Source organism: Mesitornis unicolor, unplaced genomic scaffold, assembly GCF_000695765.1.
Source record: "Mesitornis unicolor isolate BGI_N332 unplaced genomic scaffold, ASM69576v1 scaffold5339, whole genome shotgun sequence".
Taxonomy (NCBI): Eukaryota; Metazoa; Chordata; class Aves; order Mesitornithiformes; family Mesitornithidae; genus Mesitornis; species Mesitornis unicolor.
The window spans coordinates 684-953 of record NW_010207880.1 but is presented as its reverse complement, the minus strand read 5'-3'; the positions used below and the strand labels follow the sequence as shown (position 1 = coordinate 953).

At 68.9% G+C, this 270-nt stretch overlaps 1 protein-coding gene across 1 annotated transcript in view; it reads left to right on the top strand.

Annotated features, from left to right (window-relative positions):
* The window catches only part of IFT172 (intraflagellar transport 172), a gene marked incomplete at both ends in the record, with an annotated part of 29018 nt that overhangs the window by 28092 nt on the left and 656 nt on the right, over positions 1 to 270 (top strand). Inside the window, one exon of the mRNA XM_010192284.1 lies at positions 65 to 199. Within this exon, the coding sequence (XP_010190586.1) occupies positions 65 to 199 (135 nt within the window). The remainder of the gene's footprint in view (positions 1 to 64; positions 200 to 270) is intronic.

Sequence of the window (270 nt, the reverse complement as noted above, 5' to 3'; positions counted from 1 at the left end):
CTGCTGGGGTCCCTGGTCGGTGCCCCCACCTCGGGTGGGTTGTACCCACGGCAGCTCCACGCAGGGCATTGCCCACAGCTCCACTTCTCCTCCCAGGCCATCGAGGAAGGGAACCTGGACTCTCTGGACCACTCCGATTTCAACAGCACGGACATCCCCCCCGAGGTGCCGCTTCCCCCCCAACAGCACGTGCCCGTGAGTGTCCCCTCCCTCGTCCCGCTCGTGAACGGGGCCGCAGCCCCTGGACCCTCAGGGTGGGCCAGGGCAGGC